The sequence below is a fragment of the Nansenia antarctica genome (genome assembly GCF_963989245.1).
Source record: "Nansenia antarctica genome assembly, chromosome: 14".
Taxonomy (NCBI): domain Eukaryota; kingdom Metazoa; phylum Chordata; class Actinopteri; order Argentiniformes; family Microstomatidae; genus Nansenia; species Nansenia antarctica.
Window position 1 is genome coordinate 25,045,281 of NC_137684.1, and position 24,778 is coordinate 25,070,058.

The window sequence follows — 24,778 nt, forward strand, 5'->3', positions numbered from 1 at the left end:
ATTTGAGGGTTGTATCAGAGCGTGTGTGTGTGTGTTGTTTGTCTCCCACCTCTTAATCTTGTCTTCCTGTTTGTGGCTGTGTTGTTTGAGGAGCAGGTTCTCCTCGTGGAGCCGCAGGAACCTGTCCTCCAGCTCCTCCCTGGACACCCGCGAGACGTCCTGCCGGGTCCGGGCATTCTGGGCCACGAGGGACTCTGCCAACAGAGCCGGCTTAGTCACGGCTCACCACTTAAAGACTTAAAGCAGTGCTACGATGACAGTCAAAGGTCTAGGTCACAGCCTCATCATATTTGTACTTGTACCTGACACAGTCAGGTTCCTCTGTTTATATAAAATAGATATACTGCAGCATTCCTGAAGGCCCAAAGGGTTTTACTTAAGAAACACTGCTGTTCTATGATGTGGAACGCTTCCAATCATTTTCCTATTGCATTAGCGCTATAAGGAGCATTTCAAACCTGGTAATCCTACTCCGATTTGGTTGAGGTTCAGGGTGATGTCTTTCACAGGGACATCTGCCGCCGTGTCATCAGTGAACACGGACATCCTGTAGATTAATCTGGAAAGACATCAGAACTGTAACCCAGACAAGAGACCAAGACCAAGTATCTGGTATGCTGGACAAGATGGTAGAGTAGCCTACTGAAATACAACAACAACAACAACAACAACAACAAACAAAAACACACTAGCCCTCAGAAACGACTCAAGTATCAGGTAGAAAAACTACTCAAATACTAGTTACACACATGTGTTTGTTTCAGTATCAAACTGCATACCGTATTTCTTTAATTCATTGAATGAAATAAGTCAAATAAATCGTTTTGTAACAGTAAATTCAGGTGGTGGCACCTGCCCTGCACAGCATTTGGTCGCATCAAATCACATCAAATGGTCACAGCATCACAGCATCGCAATAGACACAAACAAGTGTAGGTTTATAATCTTACAACTCTTTACAGAAACATACACAATCAATCACATGATGATATAGCCCTACTCGTGACGTTAGAATGATAAGGTTCTATCTCCATTTTTGTCAAAATTGAGTTTTTTACATAATCTGATCCATTAGGTGTTTATTAATGCCTGTGTGGTGTTATTTTTTAAATGTTGACATTTTTGAGTTAGTAATTCATAAAATACAAAGGTTCCATCTCATAAAACACAATATCTCTGAACTACCCTAAACCGAGATAGAACCTTATCATTCTAAACTCACGATAGCTACCTACCAAAACATGCAGTCTAGTAATCTACTATGCGAAACTACCTTACTTATACGAAGCCAAGTCCAGAATAGCCCATTCTAAGTGAGAAACTGAGATAATTAGCTAAATGTCACTCAGTTAAAACGTGTCTAGCTATCCAACAACAGAACATGAACAGAACATGCATGCGTTATGTCCTTACCGTTTCACATCCACACTTCAGCCCACAGCGACTGTTGCTAGCAAACAACCTTCTTTCTTCCTGGTCTCTGGAGCGCATGCGCTTCGAATGCATCATGGGATTCGTAGTTTTCACGAGATGACGTATAAACAAAACACTTTTTCCAGAAGAAGTCATTATGTATGTCCATGATTATTTATACTTAACAGTCAATGTGTGTCAATCAATGTGTGTGTGTGTGTGTGTGTGTGTGTGTGTGTGTGTGTGTGTGTGTGTGTGTGTGTGCGTGTGTGTGTGCACGTGTGTGTGTGCGTGTGTGTGTATGTGTGTGTGTACGCGTGCGTGTGCACATGTGTGTCAAAGCCATTTTAAACATAGACATTTTAGTCTGGTATACCCACCCACACGTTTTCACACATTAGAGTTTGAACAACAACAGACGGATGTGACATGATGAAATATCCTGATGTTTTAGTTATCGATGCTCGCTATGCCTTCGTCTGCAGGTTCTTTGTTCTGAAAAGGACTCCTTTAGTTTTCCCACTGTGTCCACTCCATACCATTCCCTCTGAGGTAAAGCAGGACTAGCCTACCCGCTCTGGTCATGATGCAAAACGTTGCGTGTCGGCCATATTTGTGTGATCTGACATGAAAAAGAGAAGAGCCCTGGTTGTTAACAGTCAGGGATATTTGACAGGCAAGCTGTCAGTCGTCTGTCTGCCTTTCATGAATTGGCAATGGGTCTAATTTAGGAGGCAGAGATGAGAGGCTGGCTGGACAGAATGAGTTCACTCTGCATGCTCTGGATCCTGGCCTGCCACACAGTGAGCAGTGGTCCGTGACAGTCTCCTCTCATGGCTGCCTCCTTAAGCCCTAACCTTTGAACCGCCCCCCTTTATCAGTGTTGGAGTGGGTCAGGAGGTCCGTAGCAGTTGCGTCAGCAGTCGGCCGAAGTCGGCGGAGAGAAGGCGCATCTGTCTGTCAGTGTTTGACTGTCAGAGCCGGCCTGTCGTTGAGTTCAATGATGCTTTCCAACCTTTCTGTTCAACAGGCCATGGCCCCCTCAATGTCAACCACTTGATCAGACGAGCATGGAAAAAGGGGCCTATTTTTCTTCCCCATTGTAATATATGGAGATTTTACCTCAAATGTCTCCTGTCTCTAGTTTTTATTCAATTTATTCAGATGAGTGTCACTAGGGGAAGCTGGTCAGGTCTTGTTGCCGGTGCAAACAAACTGAACTCTCCTGTAATAGTAGGAGGGGAGGCAGGTCACGCTCCTGGAGATGGTGTCCTATTTGAAACGTATATTCAGTCTTCCAAAACCGTAAAAATAATAAACATATTTCAGGAAATGATTCACCTTCAAAGGAGCCAAGTCTCTCTACACTTTTTACAGTAACCCATCATCATCACAGTCTCCCTGAAAATCATTGACTTAAATGACACACTTAAGGGACAGTTCTCTGCCTAAAGAAACAGGATCGTAGGTGGAAACAGAGTTGTGCAAATAACAGCATAACAACCAGCCGCACAAGCCGCAACCATGTGGTGACAGTGACACTAGGTGGCACTTGGTTCCCTCCATCTGTGAATCTGTGTCCCATGCACCCTCCCTCATCCCCCTAACGGCAGGGCCCTACTGTTTGTTGTCACAAAGCATAGAGCAATGACGGACTTCTGTTGTTCATAGGTCACTGTCATGACTGTTCACCTCTGTCAGAGGAAACCTTCCCATGAGCCTGTACGACCCGCGCTACTCTACTGATTCGGTGTAAACATTAGCAGTGTTGTAGACAGGTATTTAAGGGTGTCTCTGTGCGTAACATTTCTAGGTAAGTCTTGGGCCACTACTTTGAGTCTAGTATGAATTTTGTTTTCCAACTCTGTTTTTACATAGTTTTAAGTAGTTTACTTAGCTCAGGCTACTGTACAGGGAGTATCTAAGGTGGGCTAACTTGTTTCTGTCAAGGTATAATATTAACTTTTTTGTTTTCATATTTCAGACTAATGTAGTTTCCCCCCTTGTCAGGTTCGTCTAATGCACCTTGCATGTACCTGTTCGTGAGTTGAAATCTACAGTATCGACAAACCTTTTCCTATCTATATGCACAATTCTCTGGCTAAAGCAATAAGATCAGAGGTGGATGATCAGAGATGGTGGTATGTAAACGTACTGTCCCACATGGGCTCCTGTAGCTCTTTGTCATGGTCTGTCTTTTTTTTGCAAATACACTCACCAAACACTTTATTAGGAACACCTGTACACCGTCTCATTCATTCAGGTGGTGTAATGGTGTGGGGAATGTTTTCTTGGCACACTTTGGGCCTGTTAATACCAATCAATCATCGCTTGAATGCCACAGCCTATTTGAGTATTGTTGCTGATGTACATCCCTTCATGGCCACAATGTACCCATCTTCTAATGGCTACTTGTCCAGCATGATAATGCACCTTGCCACAAATCAAAAGTCACCTCAAACTGGTTTCATGAATATGATGATGAGTTCAGCCTTCCCAGTCACCAGATCTGAATCGAGCACCTTTGGGATGAGGTAGAACGGGAGATTCACAGCTTGAAAGTGCACTTGAAAAATCTGTAGGGATTGCGTCATCATGGATCAGAATCTCAAAGGAATGTTTCCAACATCAATGCCACGACGAATTGAGGCTGTTTTGAGAGCAAAGGGAGGCCCTACCCAGTATTACGTCGTATATTGTTCCTAATAAAGTTCTCAGTGAGTGTACATTTGATGGTATTTCTTTGTTCGTAAAGGACAGTGCAATTCCTCTCTCTTTTAATGTGATACAATGATGGCTATGAGAATCAGGCGAAGATGGACGATACAGGGTTTCCAACTCATGCTGTCAGGGACATTTCATGAACTCAGGGACGACAGCAGTTACGCTATTTTACACTACTGTACTTGTGCCAGTAGGAGTTGTGGACTTTTCGTCAGATCTAGGCCACACAGTCGGATGTACACACACGCACACACACACAGACACACACACACACACACACACACACACACGCACACACACACACACGCACACACACACAGACACACACACACACACACACACACACACACACACACACACACACACACACACAGCAGTGGAGAGCAATGAACAGCACTCCCCCCCAGACCAAAACAACAATAGGCCGACACTTCCGTTCAGTATCACTGAAAGAAAGCAGAAGAACTATGCGAGCAGCGTAATTTTTCATGCTGGTTTTACAGACTGCATGTGATAGAGATTGAGTGGTTGGCTAGTGCTTGCCTGTGTGTGTGTGTGTGTGTGTGTGTGTGTGTGTGTGTGTGTGTGTGTGTGTGTGTGTGTGTGCGTGTGTGTGTGTGTGTGTGTGTGTGTGTGTGTGTGCGTGTGTGTGTGTGGACCACCACAGGGATATGTATAATTTATAGACAAGGCCGAGTGAGCTGTTACAGTACAAAACTGACACCCAGGGGCTGACAGACACCCAGTAGAAACGAGGTCTAAGATAAATGTCTGCTCTGAGTTAGCAATACATTCATTTTCACTTCACGGTCCATGAGTCAAAGGATAACTTGCCCTGCTGCCTGTGTTGTCCGTTCTTGGAACGACGCTTTTAATAAGTAACTCTTGACATAGCGAGACGTCATAAAACTACCGATTATGCAGCCACACTAATGTGTCAGTAATGTGTCATTCTAGTTAGTGTCTGACCCTGTGTCTATTGTTGTGTCTGAAGTGATGTTTATACAAGCACATCAGTTACTGATTTAACACCGCAGACGTTTCTTTGAATAGCTTGCATAGGTTACATTTTCACTTGTCCTTCACCAGTATTTTTGCTCTTTACATATTATGTCCTGGCGCCCCGCTGGTGGAACGACCTTCTCACTGCTGTCAGGACTGCAGAGTCACTCCCTATCTTCCACTGTAGACTGAAGACCCATCTCTTCAGGCTACACCTTAACTGTCCCTCCTGTAACCTCTGCATCCCCTCTACCCCCTGTACAGCTTCTCTACTGTAAATAATACAATAATAATAATAATAACAATAATAAGAATAATTATAATAATCTTCCAGCATTTTGACTGCCAATGGCCTCTGGATAGATAGCATAGATTACTTTTTCTTGCGATGACTCACAGATCATTCATTTACTTAGACAAATGTATTTGTTGAAAGTTGCTTTGGATAAAGGCATCTGCTAAATGGCAAAAATGTACATAGAACAAGAAAATATTCTCCAACACAAGAGATGATAAAAACAGACTTGAATAAGCTAAATCTGACTATAAACATTTTATTATGAGTGAAATGATTGTGCATTAAACAAGCTTTAGTTATCGATAAACTAAATGGTACAGTGGCGGTGGCACGGCATACCTCCATGGCATTCATATGTTCTATTTTAGGTATTTTACCTCGGCAAAACAACCTCCATGCTAAATGGACTGCACTTAAGCCCAATTTATACTTCTGCGTCGAATTTACTTCTGCTTTATCCAAAGCGCTTTACAACAGCCTCTCATTCACCCATTCACACACCAATGGCAGCAAGCTACCATGCAAGGCGCCGGCCCGCTCACTGGGAGCAATTTGGTATTCAGTGTCTTGCCCAAGGACACTTCGACATGTGGCCAGCCGGGGCTCGAACCACCGATTTGCCAACCTTGTGATCATTAGATGACGGCTCTACCTCCTGCGCCACAGCCACCACAGTCGCTCAGCACAGGGCTATTTCATTGTAATTTCATTAACGAAGAGTTAGAGTGTATCAAATATATTGAACTGACCCTGTCATTGCATTGTCATGGTTAATCATGCAAAAATAGTAGTGCATATTTTACAGTACAGCCTTTAATTCTTTTAAAACATTGTTTTATTTGACAGTATTATTTAAGCAATAATGTCAGAGAGGTCATGACTTATCGTCAATATTGTCATGGGTAGAGGGAGCTGTTAGGCACAACGCACAGCAGAGTACCAAGTGCAAGGCAACAGTTACACAACCAATACGAAAGTTGTCACAAGAGAACAATGCTTTAAGTATTTATTTTGTGATAGACTGTGGTGGTTTCTGCCCTGTGCTGAGAAATATACACTCACTGAGCACTTTATTAACACTATACTAATACTGGGTAAGGCCTCCCTTTGCTCTCAAAACAGCCTCAATTCGTGGCATTGATTTCACAAGATGTTAGAAATATTCTGATCCATGATGACATGATTGCATCAAGCAATTCCTGCAATTTTTTTCAGGTGCACTTTCAAGCTGTGAATCTCCTGTTCTACCACATCCCAAATGTGTTCTGTTGGATTCAGATCCGGTGACTACAAAGGCCACTGAAGAACACTGAACTCATGTTCATGAAACCAGTTAGAAACTTTTGCTTTGTGACATGGTGCATTACATGCTGGAAGTAGCCATTAGAAGATACAGTATAATGTATACTGTATGTACTGTATGTATAGAAGGTACATTGTGGCCATGAAGGAATGCACGTGGTCAGCAACAATACTCAAATAGGCTTTGGCATTCAAGCAATGATTGATTGGTATTAACAGGCCCAAAGTGTGCCAAGAAAACATTCCCCACACCATTACACCATCTCTACTAGCCTGGACCGGACACTGGTTTCAACGTCATAATGGAACCAAGTAATTTGATTGGACTAGACGAGGCAGTCACGTGGACGCTCCGACGCTCTCAGAGCGAATTTTACGAACGCGGCCAAAGTGTTCAGTGAGTGCACTTTCCAAAACTACAAATGTTGTCAAGGGCAACATGATAGACAAATCCACTGAAGCATAGTGTTGTTTTTAAATTATCGTCATGGCTTCAAACGCCAATCACAATGATTGTTTTCATCAACCCATTGTATATTAATTGAAAGCTTTCCAAGTATCTTGAGGGTTAGTTTGGGATTAACGGCCCAGACAGGGAGAGCGGACCAATCAGACGTGTTTATTTTCCAGATGTATTCTTACATCTTACGTCGGGTTATGGTGACCAGTCATACATATTAACACCAGAACAGCCGTGCCTTTTTACCTACTAAAAGAGCCTCTTTACAATGCTCAAGTTGCTATTTACACACAACCACCACTAGTTGGCCGCTTGTAAATTACCCTGCTTCTTACACAGAAAGCAAAATAGCTTTATATTAGCTTATCCTGATGTGATTTTGAAAATGTAAGGGATACTGGGTGGTAGAATGCTCATATCTAGGAAAAGTCATGAAAGGAGGGTCCTGAAATGTGATCAAGTGATCGAAGATACACTTTTCTTTACTCACAAGGATCAAATGACCCCTCATGGCTGTTCTAGTGTTAAATAGTGTCTCATTGTACGGACAGTCAAAAACCATTGGATCTGACTGCTTTAACTCAATGTTGTCAGGCTACCGTATACTTGATACATTAAGGCCATGACATTTTCACAACGTGGGAAAGCAGACAGTGGCAGTGGTAATCAAGCATGCAGGGGAATTGCTGGCTTTATACACACTGTCACTTTCTCTTCAAGAACCAATACATAAACGCTATCAATCTTTTTATATTACATTTTCAACTTTCAGCTCGATGCAAATGTTTGCTGAAGATAATGTGTTTCATCATTGAGCCAATAGGGCTTGCTTTAGTTTATCAAAGTGTATTCATGATACTGTACACAGGATAACGCGGGGTGTTAACCAATGAAATACTTTCTGACAAGCTACCTCTCAACAGTGCAAAAACCCAATATAAATACTACTGTCTAATAATACAAAATACAGTAATGACACAAGGGCAATAATGTATAATGATAATAATTCCTGATCATAGTTGATCATTTGCCACTGCCAGTGATCTCTCTCTCTCTCTGTCTCTGTCTGTCTGTCTCTCTCTCTCTCTGTCTGTCTCTCTCTCTGTCTGTCTGTCTCTCTCTCTCTCTGTCTCTCTCTCTCTCTCTGTCTCTCTCTCTGTCTGTCTCTCTGTCTCTGTCTCTCTCTCTCTCTGTCTGTCTGTCTCTCTGTCTCTCTCTCTCTCTCTCTGTCTCTCTCTCTCTCTCTCTCTCTCTCTGTCTCTCTCTCTGTCTCTCTGTCTCTCTCTCTCTCTCTCTCTCTCTCTCTCTCTCTCTCTCTCTCTCTCTCAATTGTCTTCTTCCCTTGTCATCTGGGGCCAATTTGTCAGCATATTCGACTCTGAGAAGTTGGATAGATGACGCGTGCTGCATGTCCGCTGATGCAAATAGGGATCTTCATTATCTCATTTCTCCCAAGACTGTTCAGCACCATGGCATCAGTAGGGGACCCTGGTCTGCTCTGAACACTAATTACTGATGGCGATGGACCAGGCTCTGGAGTTATGGAGCAGGGGTTAAGGTCAGAGTCAATGTCAATGGTTAATGTCAATTCACTGTGTGGTTCTTCGAAGCTGGAGGGAGGAGGATATGTGCTGTGTGTGTGTGTGTGTGTGTGTGTGTGTGTGTGTGTGTGTTGTCAATCTGCCAACCTATGTAACAGAAGACGATTCTGTAGTCAGAGAAAGAAGAAGACGATTCTGTAGTCCATAAGACGTCCTAAAGACGTCATCTGGACGTCCTAGAAAGACGTCATCTGAACCCACATTCCGGCTTCCCTGAGGACGTCTTTTGGACTCTTTGTTTACTGGGGGGGGGGACTGGAGTGAAGTGGTCACTGGAACAAGCAGAAGTCAACGAGGGTGAGGATGCTGAGGGATCCGGCATCGGAGGAGAGCAGTTGCTTTTAGAAGCGCAGTGTCAGTGCTGCTGTATGTTGGGATACTGTTATGTCTCATCCAAACCCCTCCATGGTTAGGTCTGCTTATAGACCGATACATAGACTGTTCCAGTTAATTTCATATCAAGCATATTGTCTGTCTGTTCAAAGCTACTGAGCAGGTCATAAATTATGTTGAAGGTGAACTGTGACTTGGGGAAAACGTTTATGAAAATGTCATCAATCTGGGTGGGGGGGGGCCAGCTGGTCCTGTCAGCGGACACTGGTGTTGTGGAGCTGGGCAAGGTGGGGGGTCTGGAGGGGGGGGTGGGGGGGAGGAGTGGGAGGGGGTGGTCACAGCACCAGTGGATGGGCCTGTCTCACAGGTATTAGCCCCTTAACACACAGTGTACATACTGGAAGCACACACACATGCAAACACACACGCAGACGCACACACACACACACACACACACACACACACACACACACACAGAATCAGACACAGACACACAGACACAGACACAGACACAGACACACACAGACACATGTCAAATATTTTCTAGACATTTCAATATGATTACTGCACAAATGCACCAAATAATTCTGTTTTTAATGTGTTCTTCACAGTTTTGAACACAGTGTGTTACCTTTGAACAAATTGCAAATACATAGTGTTTTGCAGGTGGTGGAGTTTGAATGAGAGAAGAGTTCATGGATTTTGGAGAACGTGGTCATTGAATGCATTTTGTGTGAAAGCAATGTAAAAATGAGTCACAGTTTGGTCCACATGCACTTCTGTTTCGCTGACTGTATGAAGAGTTTTGATGATGTGACTTAGCTATCGGAAAAAACTGTAATGCCATTCAACTGAATGGTTTGAATGAGTCATTGGAACAGGGCATATTGTTGGGAGTGGTCTCCAAGTCGTTCCTAAAAATGTATTCAGGGATAAAAGTTGTATCCCTGAATCCCTCAGATTTCTTTGACCGACATGTTCTAAAGTGACCATGTCCATTATTTTCCATTTTTCGTCCAACTAGATCCACACCCTTACGGTTTCCCTTCGATGCATCCTGCGAAAATTACTACCCCGAACGTCCTAACGATCTCCACATTTACAGTAACACACCTCACAGAGGCACCTCCTTTTCTCTCTCACCCATCGTGCAGTATCCATCAAGACCCCCCCCCCCCCTGCTGTGCCAATGACTTCCAAAGCCGGAGGACACATGACCTTTTGTGTCTCGGTCGCACTCTTCGCCAAAAGCTGTCTCTCCCTCCTGAAGACCGGCCTGTTCTGGCACCTCTGACAGACGTGTAAACAGATGCAGCCGTTGTCGGCTGTGACAGGTGATTATAGCCACCACCTCTGCCAAGGCAATTAAACCCGCGTGCTGACAGCACCATTTGGTAGACTGTTATTCCAGCATCGGAATAATTGTAGCAGCACATTTTCACCTGCTAGGCTGCAGCTCTGAACATCATTAATCGAACACGGGGAACGGGAACACACCCACTGTTGGAAGTGTACCGGGGGTCGTATATGCTGGCTTTTTGGCCCACGTTGGTTTTATGTAATGAGATGGCTATCGCAGACGCCTCAAGATTCCACCTCTGGTAATTAGCCTTTGCCCTGCGCCTTTTGCTCTGTTCAACTGGGACAATGGGAACACATGCACACACACACCACACACACACACACACACATATAAAACACACACACACACACACACACTGATCAGAGAGGACGTATGAAGCTGCATCCATAAAGGTGGAGAGAGGAATCTACAGTAGGTGATACAACAGACCATGTCATATAGGACAAGATACAGGGGCGTGACTTCTAGAAGAAGTCGAATGACCTTGTAAAGCACAAAGCCATCAGGGACTGGAGCTATGGTCAATAATGTAAACAAACTCAGCCTGCACATTACCACCCCCAACAGATCACTTAAATGTATACACATCTAAATCCTCCATTGTCTGGAATAGACAACCATTACCAATCCCTTGTAAAGGACAAGTATATGAGGAACTTTAATCGCCACATGGGTTAGTGTTCATAAATTGCACTTGGTTGGCTGTCTAACGAGGCAGGCTTGTTCATTCAGGATTCCAGGACCCAGTTCAGTAAATCCTCGCCACTTAAGTGTCAGTCCCACGACTCGACTGGTCTAGAGAGCATACTTAAGCGTTATGGTGGAGTTACACCCCTTAGCCGTGCCGATATCCACGATATACCACGGCTTCTCGTTCCATAACGCTTTTATACAACGGTTACCACCATTTCTCTAACAATATTTCACAAAAGAAAGACAAGACAAGCTTTTAATTAATGTATTTTAATGGAACTATATTTTTATTGTGTGTTCATCCGCTGAACTGTTGTTTATCGGTTGCTAAGCAATGGTAAGAATGTAACTTTGATAACGGTAATATAAACAAACACAGAGTAATATGAAAAGATGTGTCAACATTCCAATTAGCCATGCGTATATCATGGATATCGGCACGGCTGGAACGCAAACTGACCAATAGAGACAATGGACCGGATCTATCCGCTGTATAATGCATGGCACCTTTCGCCTTCGCCAGAATGTTGCATGCTGTTATTCTTTAATTATCATGGTGGGACTCCAGTTGGCCTCTTGCTAACAATGTTTAATCAACAGAGATTAACCTGAGAGAACACCACCGATGAGATACGGCATGCACAGTTATACTCAGCAGCCATAACTCACAAGCCACCTTCCCCCTAACCACTCTCTCTCTCTCACTGCCTCTCCATTTACACAACCCTAAACTGCGCCTGACGGGGGTCCTTCTGTATCCCAAGGGGCAAGTGAACAGCTCTCTTATCCCTCCAATCACAGTGTATCTCACACCAGCTTATGTTTTTTTTTTTTTTTTTTTTTTACCAGTCTCTGCTCCATTGTGTAACCCAGGGAAATGGTGGCAGCAGTGGGATCATTAGGGGCTAGTGGTGGAATAGACTGGTGTCTCCTCTACAGCATGGCTGGTGTTGTTATGGAATCAGGGCTGTCAGTCTGGCCAAGGCAAAATACTTTTAATTGAGACATCCACAGTGCTTTTATGGGTCCTAGCACTGTCACCCATCCTCTCCATACACTGCCTTGGTTTTGAGGTATTCTACCTGCTTTACCATAAATCCAATTAGGTTGTCTAATGTCTAAGTCTAGACAGTGGGTGCATACGCACATTTCACCGTCCCAAAAATGTAAATGTGCTCATGTAATCATTGGTATTGCTGTTCATCACAGGAAAATGCCTATGCCAAGGTGTTCATTCTAAATAATATAATTCCATTTGTCATAGGGATTATTGGCTAATAATATACAATTAGGAGTCTCATTATGTCCATTGGTATTGTTAGAGGAGCAGATACCAGATGTCCAGTTTGGAGCAAAAGCAATAATCTACTCAAGGGTAACAATCTATAGATGATTTACTGTACATTGTACTGTACTTTAAATCAGTCCAGAATATTCAGGTTCTCTTAAGATAAATGTGATAGTATTGTTATGGATTTTGAATCTTGAAACATGAATCGGGCAAGATCAGGCACAGATCTTATTAAGACATTTCAATTTATTATTACACCAAGGATACAGTACATTTAGCCATTTATTAAAAACATTATTTAGCTTTTAAGTTTTAAAACAAAGTCAGAAGGGGACATGTGTGTTTTGATTGTTAAACGATTTAGTTTTTTGAGTCTAATCTGAAAGTCACACTGTACAGAAATGTCACTGATGAAACAATGAAACAATGGTTTCTCTTCTGTCTCTAGGGGATCATTGAGCAGCGTTTAATATAGATGCAATTAAAAACAGACATTTCTGAAAAGAGTTTCAAAGTTTCACATCTTGTTTCATATCAGACTGAGAGAGCAAACAGTATTTATCAGTATTTAACAGTATGTTTAACAGTATCTATCCACCATTCACTCTCTCCTTGCTGACAGAGGAGGTGAGTGGAACATTTCTGAAGATTTAGAATAAGATGTACAGTTATACAGGAAGCTTCTGATAAAGTGACTGCTTTTCTTCCTCACTTAAAGGTGCAGAACTTCAAGACCAAAAGAGAAGCGTGTGAGAGGGACAGTGAGAGAGGTAAAGAGAATAAAAAGGTACCGTTCCTGCAATTATCTCCTTAACTCCAAACGTGCGGCTCCGTTGTTCCAGAGAACACACGCCTGATGTGATTATAATGGGCAGATGCTTCCTTAAGAGAGGACATTATTGATGTTTTATTTACAGTAGAAATGCTGGGGTGTACATAACAGACACAATTTTTTAAGCAGCAAGAGCTTTATACTTGAACAAATTAAAACAGGCTCTTAGGGCTATTATCGCAAGAGAGACAATTACCCACACGAGAGTCCTGAGAGCCCATTGAGTACAATGGAGTAAAACAATGTGGGGAAAGGATAAATATGTTTACTTGTTAAAATGGGTTGGAGCTATCACTGTAGACACAAGTTGTGAGTTTAGAATGATAAGGTTCTATCTCCGTTTAGGGTAGTTCCGAGATATTGAGCGTCAACGTTTTTACATTCCATTATGTTTTGTGAGATGGAACCGTTGTATTTTATGAATTACTAACTCAAAAATGTCAACATTTTAAAAATAACACCACACAGGCATTAATAAACACCTAATGGATCAGATTATGTAAAAAACTCAATTTTGACAAAAATGGAGATAGAACCTTATAATTCTAACGTCATGAAGTGGTTACCATCTTCTATAAAAGGAGGATGGGCCACTGTAGACTGTGAATGTGATGTGTGGCTGATTGATTGATTGATTGAAAACTTTATTAGAATGTTTGCAGAAGTAGGTACATGAAAGTACATATTACATACAAGGTCAACTAAAAGGATAAAAACCCAAGAAAGCCACTGGCTTATTTCAATTGGGGTCCTTGATTTTCAATTCATCGTTACATGTAAGACAGACATAAGAAAAAAACTAGTACTATCTACAAGATAATACAGACAAATAACTATTACTATCTACAAGATAAACGTACATCCATCATGGGAAGAACAATACAACAAAACATAAGGTATCGGGTAGGACAGGTGGGGACATACACCACAGGTGGGGGCGGGGGACAAAACACAAAGTATGTACAGTGGGTAGTTCGGGTCTTTTAATCTGATTTTTGTTTTTGTTTTTGTTGTTTTAGAGGGTCCAGTTACGGATTGCAGCCTCCTGTAAATGTTTTTTGAGAGTGGTTTTGAAGGTGGGCAGTGTTTTGCACTCCTTTAAGATTATAGGAAGGGCGTTCCACATTTTTACTGCATAGTTTGCAAACGAGTTTAACCCCTTGTTTGTGGTGCAACGCGGTTGAACGTGGTTCGTGGAGCTTCCTCTGGTGTTGTATGTGTGGACGTTGTTCACTTTTTGGAAGTATGTTGACAGGTACTTGGGTGTCTTTGTGGTGTAGCGTATCTTGAAGACCAGGCCCAGTGCAAGCTGCTGCACTCTGTCAACTACTCGTAGCCAATCAAGGCTCAAAAAATGAGCAGCGGTTAGATGTGTCCTAGGGTTGAGGCCTAGCAGAAGCCTAACCAGTTTATTTTGGGCTGTCTGGAGTCTTGTTTTATGGGCCTTTGTGGTTCTATAGTACCATGATGTTACGGCATAGTCAAAGTGACAAAATATCTAGAGGACACGGTTACTTATATGCTCCTCATTATTACCAACAGCTGAAGCTCTGATGGGGAATTTGTTAACTTCATCCTCACACCTCCATCCAATAAAGTACCTCTATTGTGAGATTCAAATATTTGTAATCATGGTTGTTTTGACATCATAAATGTTTTAAACGTCTTTTCTAATTTCTTAGACTGATATAAATATATTGTGTTTTTATTCAACTCTTCCTTGACTGTAACACAACAGGATACAGTTAAGAAGACAGATCCTGAGGTGATGGTAAAATAAATGCTAAATGGACTGCACTTATGTAGCGCTTTTATCCAAAGCACTTTACAACGGACTCTCATTCACCCATTCACACACACATTCACACACCAATGGCAGCAAGCTACCATGCAAGGCGCCGGCCCGCTCACTGGGAGCAATTTGGGGTTCAGTGTCTTGCCCAAGGACACTTCAACATGTGGCCAGCCGGGGCTCGAACTGCCGATCTGCCAACCTTGCGATCATTAGACGGCGGCTCTACCTTCAGAGCCACAGCCGCCTCTGAGTGATGATACTGATGACAACAAAGAGCCTTTGCAGACGCTTGCATCTGGAATCAAAGGCAATCCCTTTCATGATCGCTATCTCTGCTTGAAGTCTAATCCTACATTTCACTGAAAAAATGACACCAGTGCCTTGGTGCCTGTGCTATTCCCCCTCTATGGAAATCCAGGAGGTATCACTAATTTCTTTATTTTGTAATTAAAGCACAAAGAACTTCACAACGACTTCCACCCCGTTGCGCTCACCTCCATCGCCATGACGTGCTTCGAGAAGTTGGTCCTGAGCCACCTACAAACTCTCCTTCCCCCTCCCACACTAGAGCCATGCATGGCTCTAACACCGTCATCAAGTTGGCAGATGACACCATGGTGGTAGGCCTGATAAGTAACAATGACGAGCCTGCCTACAGGGAGGAGGTCTGGTGTGGTGTGCTGACAACAACCTGGCCCATCAACACCAGTAAGACCAAGGAGATCATTGTGGACTTGTGGAAAACTAGAGGCTGTGTACACTCCCCCATCTACATCAATGAGATGGAGGTTCAAGTTCCTGGGTGTCCACATCTCCGAGGACCTCTCTTGGACCCTCAACTCCTCTTCCTTAGTAAAAAGGCGCAGCAGCACCTATACTTCTATCGCTACCCCATCCAGAGCATCCTACCCAACCCCCCCCTCCCCTGGTCACTGTGGATAGCCACTTTAGCCTTTGCACTACTGCTGGTTGCACACACCCCTTGTCAATGTGAACACTCAATGGACCTATCGCTAAGCCACGCCCCCTTTGAAAACTCGGATAAACAAACAACGCTTCACTGACAGTGACTGACTGACCGACCGCGACTGAATGACATTCAATGACTTACAATGGCGGGAGTTGGCAAATTTCAGATTTACCACAGCAAGTAATAGACATGTTTTTTAAAGATGACAATAATATTTAGTCTAGAAGCTTTTCACCATCAGATATTAGCGAGTTGTTTGTCTGAGTTTTGCTGTGATATGATTGGACAATTTCTATTTTGGGGCGTGACTTAGCGATTTATACATCTGTATACACCATGCTGTACATAGCTCTTGATTCTTAAATATTGATTGGTTCCTCAATTGATTCATTTCCCCTCCAAAAAAAGTCTTCTTCAAATCTAAGCCCAAATCCTTTTTTGCAGCAGCTTATTCTGTGTATCTGACAAGACGATTCATAGATCTGACCTCCTTTTTGAATAATACCCCAGCAGGTCTCAGCACAAAACTTTCACACGCCTTAAACTTTAGCTGTCCTCTAAATTGCTGTTGACACTGCGGAGAAGCATCTAATATCAATCCGTAATGGATCCTGATGACAAACTACATGGTTGGAAGACCATGTAATCTCCCCTCAATTAATTAAAGCACACAGGGCTTTCCAACCCATCTACTCCTGTCCATGCTGAACCAGCTGCTACTAAATGGCTTCACTTGCACTGCTGTCAAGTGGAAAAGATTGAGCTCTGCACACCGAGGAAGGTGCTTAGCTGCAGCAGGCAGATGTTCTGTGTGTGTGTGTGTGTGTAAGAGAGAGAGAGAGAGAGAGAGAGAGAGAGAGAGAGAGAGAGAGAGAGAGAGAGAGAGAGAGAAAGACACCATGAGTCCTCAGAAACATCTGCACATTCAGTGAGTTAATTACCCGCACCACTTCCCTGGTCCATCAGCACTCTACTAGACACACGCACGCACGTATGAACGCACGCACGTATGAACGCACACACTGTGAGAGGCCATACTGGCTGTCTTTCACGCCGTGAGGGGTGGTTATCCAGTAAACAAAGATGCCAAAAGACGTCCTCAGGGCCGGAATGTGGGTTCAGATGACGTCTTACAGAATCGTCTTCTGTAGTCCATAAGACGTCCTAAAGACGTCATCTGGACGTCCTAGAAAGACGTCACCTGGACGTCCTAGAAAGACGTCATCTGAACCCACATTCCGCTTCCCTGAGGACGTCTTTTGGACTCTTTGTTTACTGGGTAGCTTCACCACCATGGGGGGTGGTTGGGCCTTAGGTCTGGCGGTAGCTTCACTGCTATGTCAGGTACAGAGTATGTGAGCGGAGTTAAGTGGAAGCTCCTCACCCACAAGGCTGTGCTTGTGCTCCACTCCTCTCCCGAGCTCCGGTCACCGCTCACAGAAAAAAGGCTGTCGTTCAAAATTCTCTGCATTTGTTTCTTTGTTTGTCAAACAATAATTTAACCCATTTAACAAACACCAACATCTAATCTTGAATCCGGTCAAATTACATCCTGTCCACTCACATTCTCTGGTCTGCCCTACTTACCTGGTTACCTACCTCTTGACACACTCACACAAATGCATGAACACACACACACACACACACACACACACACACACACTGTGTGTACACTTAGAGACACGTGCAACACACACTTTAACCCATCACATAAACTTGAGTGTCAATTTACTGCATAAAATCAATTGGTAAAACTAATATAGTATCAACTGTTAAAGTTCTATCACTTTACCTTTTCTGCATACCCTTGCTCAAGATCATAACTCCTAAACCAAAGAGACAAACATCTCCTTCTTTTCCAAACCCAAATCCTATCGCTGCATGGCTTTCTACTCGTAATTAAATGAGAAATTACTGAAGCTTTACTCTGGTTTTGATAAGAGCTATCAGTTCGGAGTTGCTTTGGTTATTGATTTGATTAAGAGGCTTATACATTGTTTAATGAGTTTTCCACTCGACTGCACTCACAGTAATCAGGCAGATTGCCCGTCCACGGATCCTGCTCTCCCTGGCAGAGGACTGAACAGCCCAAACCAACAGATTGAAGATTGAAGAGGCTATAGAAATCAATGGAGCTATTTTGTGACGTTAGAATAATAAGGTTCTATCTCCTTTTTTGTCAATATTGAGTTTTTTACATAATCTGATCCATTAGGTGTTTATTAATGCCTGTGTGGTGTTGTTTTTAAAATGTTGACATTTTTGAGTTAGTAATTCATAAAAATACAAAGGTTCCATCTCATAAAACATAATGGAATGTAAAAACTTTGACGCTCAATATCTCTGAACTACCCTAAACGGAGATAGAACCTTATAATTCTAAACTCACGATTTACCATGGATGTGGAGTTTAAAAGCTTAACGACATCAACATTTCAGCATTTCTGATACATACACAAACATACATACCTACATACATACGTAGCCTACAGTAGATGCTACTGTAAAAACGGTCTACTGTATATCCAGCATACAGATCTATATGTAACAATGTACAAACCTGTAAAAGATATAGTTTATTACTCTCTGTTGAAATGGTCCTTATATTTGTATTTATTTTTTATTTTATTATGGGGGTTTTATGGGGTTTTCCAGCATCTTCAAGCAGACAAAACATTGAGTTAACTTTCTCCCCTCCTATTTATTATCTCCAGCGCCCTACCGGTGTCGACACTTAACCCACATATTCATGATAACAATCTTTATGCGATTTGCACATATTTAGCTTAGTTCCATTGTAAAGGTTCCATTGTTAAGCTCGGTGCTATAGATTCCCCTGGGTCTCAGCATACTGCACAAGCCAAGAAGATCACCTCTGTGACTGTGAAGAAGGAGAATGTAGATATCATTCATTCTCCTCTGAGAAATTGAAATCTAAGCATATATATAATATGGATATTATTCTCCATGAAGAGACCCCCTCCCTTTAAGGCACCTATGTTATGAAAACAACCGGGCGATCACCGCTCAATCTGGGCCCATGATTGACAATTATGACTGCATAATTCTCTCCTGTCATCTCCCCCATCTCCTCCTTCATTCTCCTGGCCGATGACAGTCCCTCAGATAGCGGCAGATAAATATGTCATAAATCACAGCGCCAAGGCTTTAAAGCTCTCTAGGGAGTAATCTCTGGTGGCTCGCCCGGGCCACTATTCATCATTAGATTGGAAATCACTTGTGGTCCCCGGGTTTGACAGAGGAAGTGTGTGAGGAGGCAAGGACTCAAAGCCAGTGCCAAACAGCAGGAACAAAGCCCAACTCACCGGCGCCAATAACCCAGCATTAAAGATGAGATTGCCTGCCTTTTCTCTCTCTTTCTCTCTGTCTCTCTCTTTCTTTTCCCTCACTCCTTCCCTCCTGCCTTTCTCTCCCAGAGATAACTCGATTAAACTCGATTATAACTCATTTGATGTCAGCGTTTCCCTTTTTTCCTCCCAGCATCCAAGCGGGTAGTGTGTCAGCTGTTGTTACCCTCTTGAGTTATTAGCACCCTTCAGCAAGCCGCTGTCTCCGCCGTCAGTTGGCCAGCGACGGTTAGAAGCTTGACAGTTGCAAAGTTAATTAGCCCCGCTAATGAGGAGCCGGCGTTTGGCCGGACGTGACATTTGAGGTGTGTCGGCAGAGAAAACAAACCAATGAAGCATTTCATTAGTTGGATGTGACAGCTCTCAGGTCCCTGTTTATGTTCCCTCTCTCTGAAATGGAGCTATAGGCCCCACATTGTTTGTTTTGAGGCAATAAAACACATTCAAGCCTTTTTTTTTTCTTCTGTCTTCTGTAGTCTATCTTCTGGGCATGGACCACATTCTTTACTCACCACTTACTAATACCAATAAGAATAAAAATCACAGTTGCCTTCTGGATGTAACGACGGACACATTAATAATTTATCTGTGTAATAGCTAGACGTTCCCTCTTCGCCAGAACTAAAAACGCCTCAGTCGATTTGAAAGCCAGATAATGATCAATGGAGCGTGAAGACACTGTGCTGTGTGACAGTCCTGATTATATTTACACTGTCTCTCTCCTCCATTGTAGTGAGTTCGCATTCCCGAAAATGGTAATGAATGTCGAGGGGAGGCCTCAGAATATCACCTCATCAAGAAGGGGACAGCTGAGAAAAGGCTGCTACAGTAATTAGACAACTGTTGTGACAACCGACTAAGCAGTGTGCAACCGCATCATATTAACCATATCCAGTGACAATAGAGGTATGTTCATCATTTGATGTTACTGTCTTAATGGCCACACTGTGTGCGATACTCTCTACTGCATTTATAAAGGGCAGCTCTGGAAGATCTGCTAGTTTCCTCCTACTCCTCCCTGCCAGAGAGACCTAATCCAGTCTCTCTCTCTCTCTTTCTGGAAGTTCTAATTCTAGAACTTCCAGATGACGTCTTTAGGACGTCTTATGGACTACAGAAGACAATTCTGGACTACAGAAGACGTGGATACAGCTGCAGCTCATTGGGCCTTGTGGGTAGTAGCCTCACCTCAGCAGGTGTGATTGGATGAACTGACTCCCCCATGCTTCCCAGTAAACAAAGAGTCCAAAAGACGTCCTCAGGGAAGCCGGAATGTGGGTTCAGATGACGTCTTTAGGACGTCTTATGGACTACAGAAGACAATTCTGGACTACAGAAGACAATTCTGGACATCCTAGAAAGACGTCATCTGAAACCACATTCGAGCCTGCCTTGAGGGCCAGATGGGTCCCTGTTGGGACTATTCCACTGGTTGCATTGTGCCAGGCTCAATCAAGCCCAGCTACTGTACACATTATTTAACATATTATTACACATTATTTAGAAAAAACTGCTATTTCAAATACGAATGGAAGCCAGTTCTGCTCTGTACAATAACCTACTCCTCCATTCCAGACCCTCTTGAATCCTTGCGGACATCTCTGTTTACTCCCAGGCCAGACCCAAGCATTTCCCGCTCTCTCTCCCCTCCCGTTCGCCATTCCTTTAACTTGTTTATTTTCCCATTTCCTTATTTCTTGTTTTGCTAAATAATTCCCCCCTCACACTTCCATCAATAAATCATTCGTGGAGATGCACCACACTTTGTCAGGCCGCGTTCACCGAGGCTCTGCCAGGACGCGATAACGGCGCTCATCTCTCGCTGAGGAGATTTATACGGCTCCGATAAGCAAAAAGCTAGCCATCATTCTCAGCCAAATAGACCGGTGCCCTGCGTTTATGCGTTTATGCTTATTGTATTTTCCCCCTCGAGGTCTCAGGTCCTGCCAAGAGAGGGCCAGAGACACAGGCTGTGTCATTACTTTCTATTAGATAAAGAAATAAATGGGGCGCGATGGGCTTCCACGTTGATGAGGAAGAGAGGTGACGGGTTATCAATCCCGGGGGGTCCCTCAGGACGCTGGTGAGTTGACTCTGTCTGACTCTGAAACTCGTTTTGGGTGTCAGATTTCTTTTGTGTTTATTTATTTTAAGACTTTGTAATCGTACTGTAGTGTGGTGGTGCTTTTTTTACAACTGTGGTGTATTTCCTCTACTGTTGCCATACAGCATCATGGTAGCGATGGCCAAAGGAAATCACAGACTTGGGTCGAAATTGTATTTGAATGTTTCTTGAGCCTGTCTGAGTAGCCAGATGGGCGGGGTTTGTACTTTTGTGACTATTCTATTGGTTCCTCACACACATACTGCATTCCTGTTGTGTTCTGATTTAGCCGACATGAGGGGCGGCTGTGGCGCAGGAGGTAGAGCTGCCGTCTAATGATCGCACGGTTGGCAGATCGGTGGTTCGACCCCCCGGCTGGCCACATGTCGAAGTGTCCTTGGGCAAGACACTGAACCCCAAATTACTCCTAGTGAAATTGCTCCCAGTGAGCGGGCCGACGCCTTGCATGGTAGTTTGCCGCCATTGGTGTGTGAATGTGTGCGTGAATGGGTGAATGAGAGGCCGTTGTAAAGCGCTTTGGATAAAGGCGCTATATAAGTCAGATCAAACCATTTATATACTGTATGTGATGCACAAAAGTAGTAGTTGTGGTCTGTAATCACACTGACATTACAACTCTTGGCTTTGAACACATACGGTAGGTTCAACTGGCCGCACGTTGACATCAATCAGAGCCGTGGAGTCAGCTCATATGAACCGTATTTAATTCACACTGGGTTAATGGCCATTTGTTATCGATGCACACAGATGCCGACTGACATATAGATGAGTCTCCTGTGAGGCCTGTTGGCCCGGGTGCAGAGCAGCGGTTAATGTCCCATGAAGGAAGCGTATGGCACAACAGAGATCATGGGTGTTATTTACATTTGAAAGATGTATATTATGATGGGAGTCAAAACCCTCGCCTATTCCCACTTATTATCATGTCATCCAGCTACATTAATCTCTTTTGTTACTCTCTCTCTCTCCCTCTCTCTCTCTCTCTCTCTCTCTCTCTCTCTCTCCTCTCTCTCTCTCTCTCTCTCTCTCTCTCTCTCTCTCTCTCTCTCACTCTCTCTCTCTCTCTCTCTCTCTCTCTCTCTCTCTCTCTCTCTCTTGTGATAAATTAGTCATTGTATGATTGATTTATACAGTAACCCTTAGGTGAAGATAATGTCTGGCAACTCCACGGGCGATGAGACAGAGTCACAGTAGTTACAGGCACATGCACAGACTTATGGAAGGGGTGCTCTGCTCCAAAAAAGGCACCAAGACACAGCCACAAATACACACACACACACACACACACACACACACACACACACAGCTAGTAATTAATATAGTATTCTAAGATGCTTAGCTAGCATTCTCTTTAGATTGACTTTAGTTAGTTTGAGTTTCACCAGCCAGGTGAACACTGTGAGTGTCAGGACATAGGGCTGTTGCCCCTTCACCTCTTGTACTGTACACCTACCAGAGTGGTTAATCAGTACCTTTGAGTTCATTTCATTCTTATGTACATGGACATGTGATTTCAAGATCTCACTGATTAACACATTTTCTCACAAAAAATATGCATACAGTATAGGGTGCTGTTGTCATACAATTATTGTGTCAGGCTGGACAAAGGTCACAGGGGTAGATATGCCAAAGGCTACAATCCTCACCAATATTCAGATTCCAGATATGAAAATATGTCTTATGGCAAAGCATTTCCATAGCACAAGTCAACTGCTCTTCCTCCTCTGGCATTCTTCATACTAATTTGTGTGAAACAATGAATAAATTGTCAAGCTGATTTGGTATCAGCTCAAAAAGGGGTCCACAGAAATAGGGTCTTTCAACGTCTTGATTTTCTGGTTTGAGGGAAGCTAATTTGAAAAACCAAAAACACATTTATTCATTTATCTTATCCTGGTCTAATCAAGATTACCTTTTGTGACTGTGAAAATTGAGAAAGACAATAGAGTTTTGATTAAATTAAAAATGATTGTTGTCTGTCTGTTTCACTCTGCTTACCCAGTTGTCTCAATATGACTTCCCTATTGCCAGATGTAGTTTTTAACTTACCACTCTCAAACAAGGACTGGAGTACATAGTATACTGGTTGACGTGTTTCTCCCAAGTGAAGCAAACAGTGTTTTATTATATATCCTGACCACAACAGTGGCACTGATTTCTTTTTCTTGATTTTTCTAATTTTGGTGACCATATATATATATATATATATATATATTCGTTAATATGGTTCGTTATTGTTCTTTTATCTGAAAGTTAGCACAATCTCCTCAAAAGATAATTTCCCGCTGATAAACATGTTTTCCCCCCAAACAAAAAAAATATATTCATAAGATGCTAATTTTATTAGACAGGTTCCTCAAAGGGAATCCAAATGAAAGGAACATATGTCATGCTTTTCATTCTCTCAGAAAGCGTATTTAGCTGTCAGCATAATCTGAATCCAACAGAGGTGCCATTGATCATTAGAAAATGGGTTTGTCTTACTCTCTACGGTGTGTATACATACAGTATACCAGATAGTCAGCCAACCATGTTGGTTTCTACTGTTCTAGAAGCCACTAATGATGACAAGGTGTTAAGGTCACTTGGAACTAAAAAAGCACAGGACGTCTCAAAGGCTTCATTTATTGGGAGACACTGTGCACAGACTAATTTAATAAATTCCCAAAGAGGACATCATACCAGTTATTGTAACCAGTGACCAGTGACCAGTTTCTTGTGAAATTACACTCAATTATACAACTATACTACATCTACTTCCCCTCTACCCCCGTGTACAATTATTCCTTCTTCTAGCACCACGGCTGCCAATGGCCCCTGGCCCGAGCATAGATTACTTTTTCCTGCTTTGACTGGTGGATAGATGATTCACTTACTTACACTTAAATGTATTTGTTGTAAGTCGCTTTGGGTAAAGACGTCTGCTAAATGCCAAAAATGTCAAATGTAAATGCATACTCCAGAAATGTAAACACAGTCATCATACAGTCATACAGTAAGGTTTTAGGGTTGGCCTGTAGAGTAAGCTACAATATGAGTTAAAGATGTCAGTGTTTAGGATGAGGTATCAATGTGAAAACTTTGATCCTTTGCTTCCGTCTAACTTCCTCTTGGAAAACAACTGAGGTTATTCCATCTTCTTCTTCTCTTTTCCTCTCCTACCCCTGTCCAGGGAGGAAGTGTTGCTTTGGTAAATCCTGTACGGGCC

General features: G+C 42.9%; 1 protein-coding gene across 1 annotated transcript in view; it reads right to left on the reverse strand.

Annotated features, from left to right (window-relative positions):
- Positions 1-546, reverse strand: part of rpgrip1l (RPGRIP1 like) — a gene marked incomplete at both ends in the record, with an annotated part of 18,482 nt that extends 17,936 nt beyond the window's left edge. The window contains 2 exon segments of the mRNA XM_080544749.1: positions 50-194; positions 459-546. Coding sequence (XP_080400875.1) covers positions 50-194; positions 459-546 — 233 coding nt within the window.
- Positions 547-24,778: the final 24,232 nt, after the last annotated feature.